Below are 306 nucleotides of genomic sequence, written 5' to 3' on the forward strand. Positions count from 1 at the left end.
GTGTTCTTCTCCTCGGCCAAGAGCAGCTGCTGCCTCATGTAGTTCTCAAACTCGTACTGCGAGCACTCCTCCGTCACCTTCACCTGCCAGAGAACCGCCCCGTCAGAGCCACCGCAACAACGGTTCCCCCTCCCCAGGGCAGGGAAATTGGATGAGGTGATCTCTAAGATCCTCCCAACCCGGCCATTCTGCGATTCATTCTGTGATTCTGTAACTCCCCGCCGATGCCCGAGCTACCGCGGGGCAACCGGGGTCTTAATGCAGGACCTGGACTCGCTGCCAATGCACCTCAGGAGTCACTGGTGG

General features: G+C 59.2%; 1 protein-coding gene across 1 annotated transcript in view; it reads right to left on the minus strand.

The window, feature by feature from the left end:
• Positions 1-306, minus strand: part of STK40 (serine/threonine kinase 40) — a gene marked incomplete at its 5' end in the record, with an annotated part of 9289 nt that overhangs the window by 162 nt on the left and 8821 nt on the right. The window contains 1 exon segment of the mRNA XM_009865928.1: positions 1-83. This exon segment is cut by the window's left edge and continues 25 nt beyond it. Within this exon segment, the coding sequence (XP_009864230.1) occupies positions 1-83 (83 nt within the window).

The sequence above is a fragment of the Apaloderma vittatum genome, unplaced genomic scaffold (genome assembly GCF_000703405.1).
Source record: "Apaloderma vittatum isolate BGI_N311 unplaced genomic scaffold, ASM70340v1 scaffold25943, whole genome shotgun sequence".
Taxonomy (NCBI): Eukaryota; Metazoa; Chordata; class Aves; order Trogoniformes; family Trogonidae; genus Apaloderma; species Apaloderma vittatum.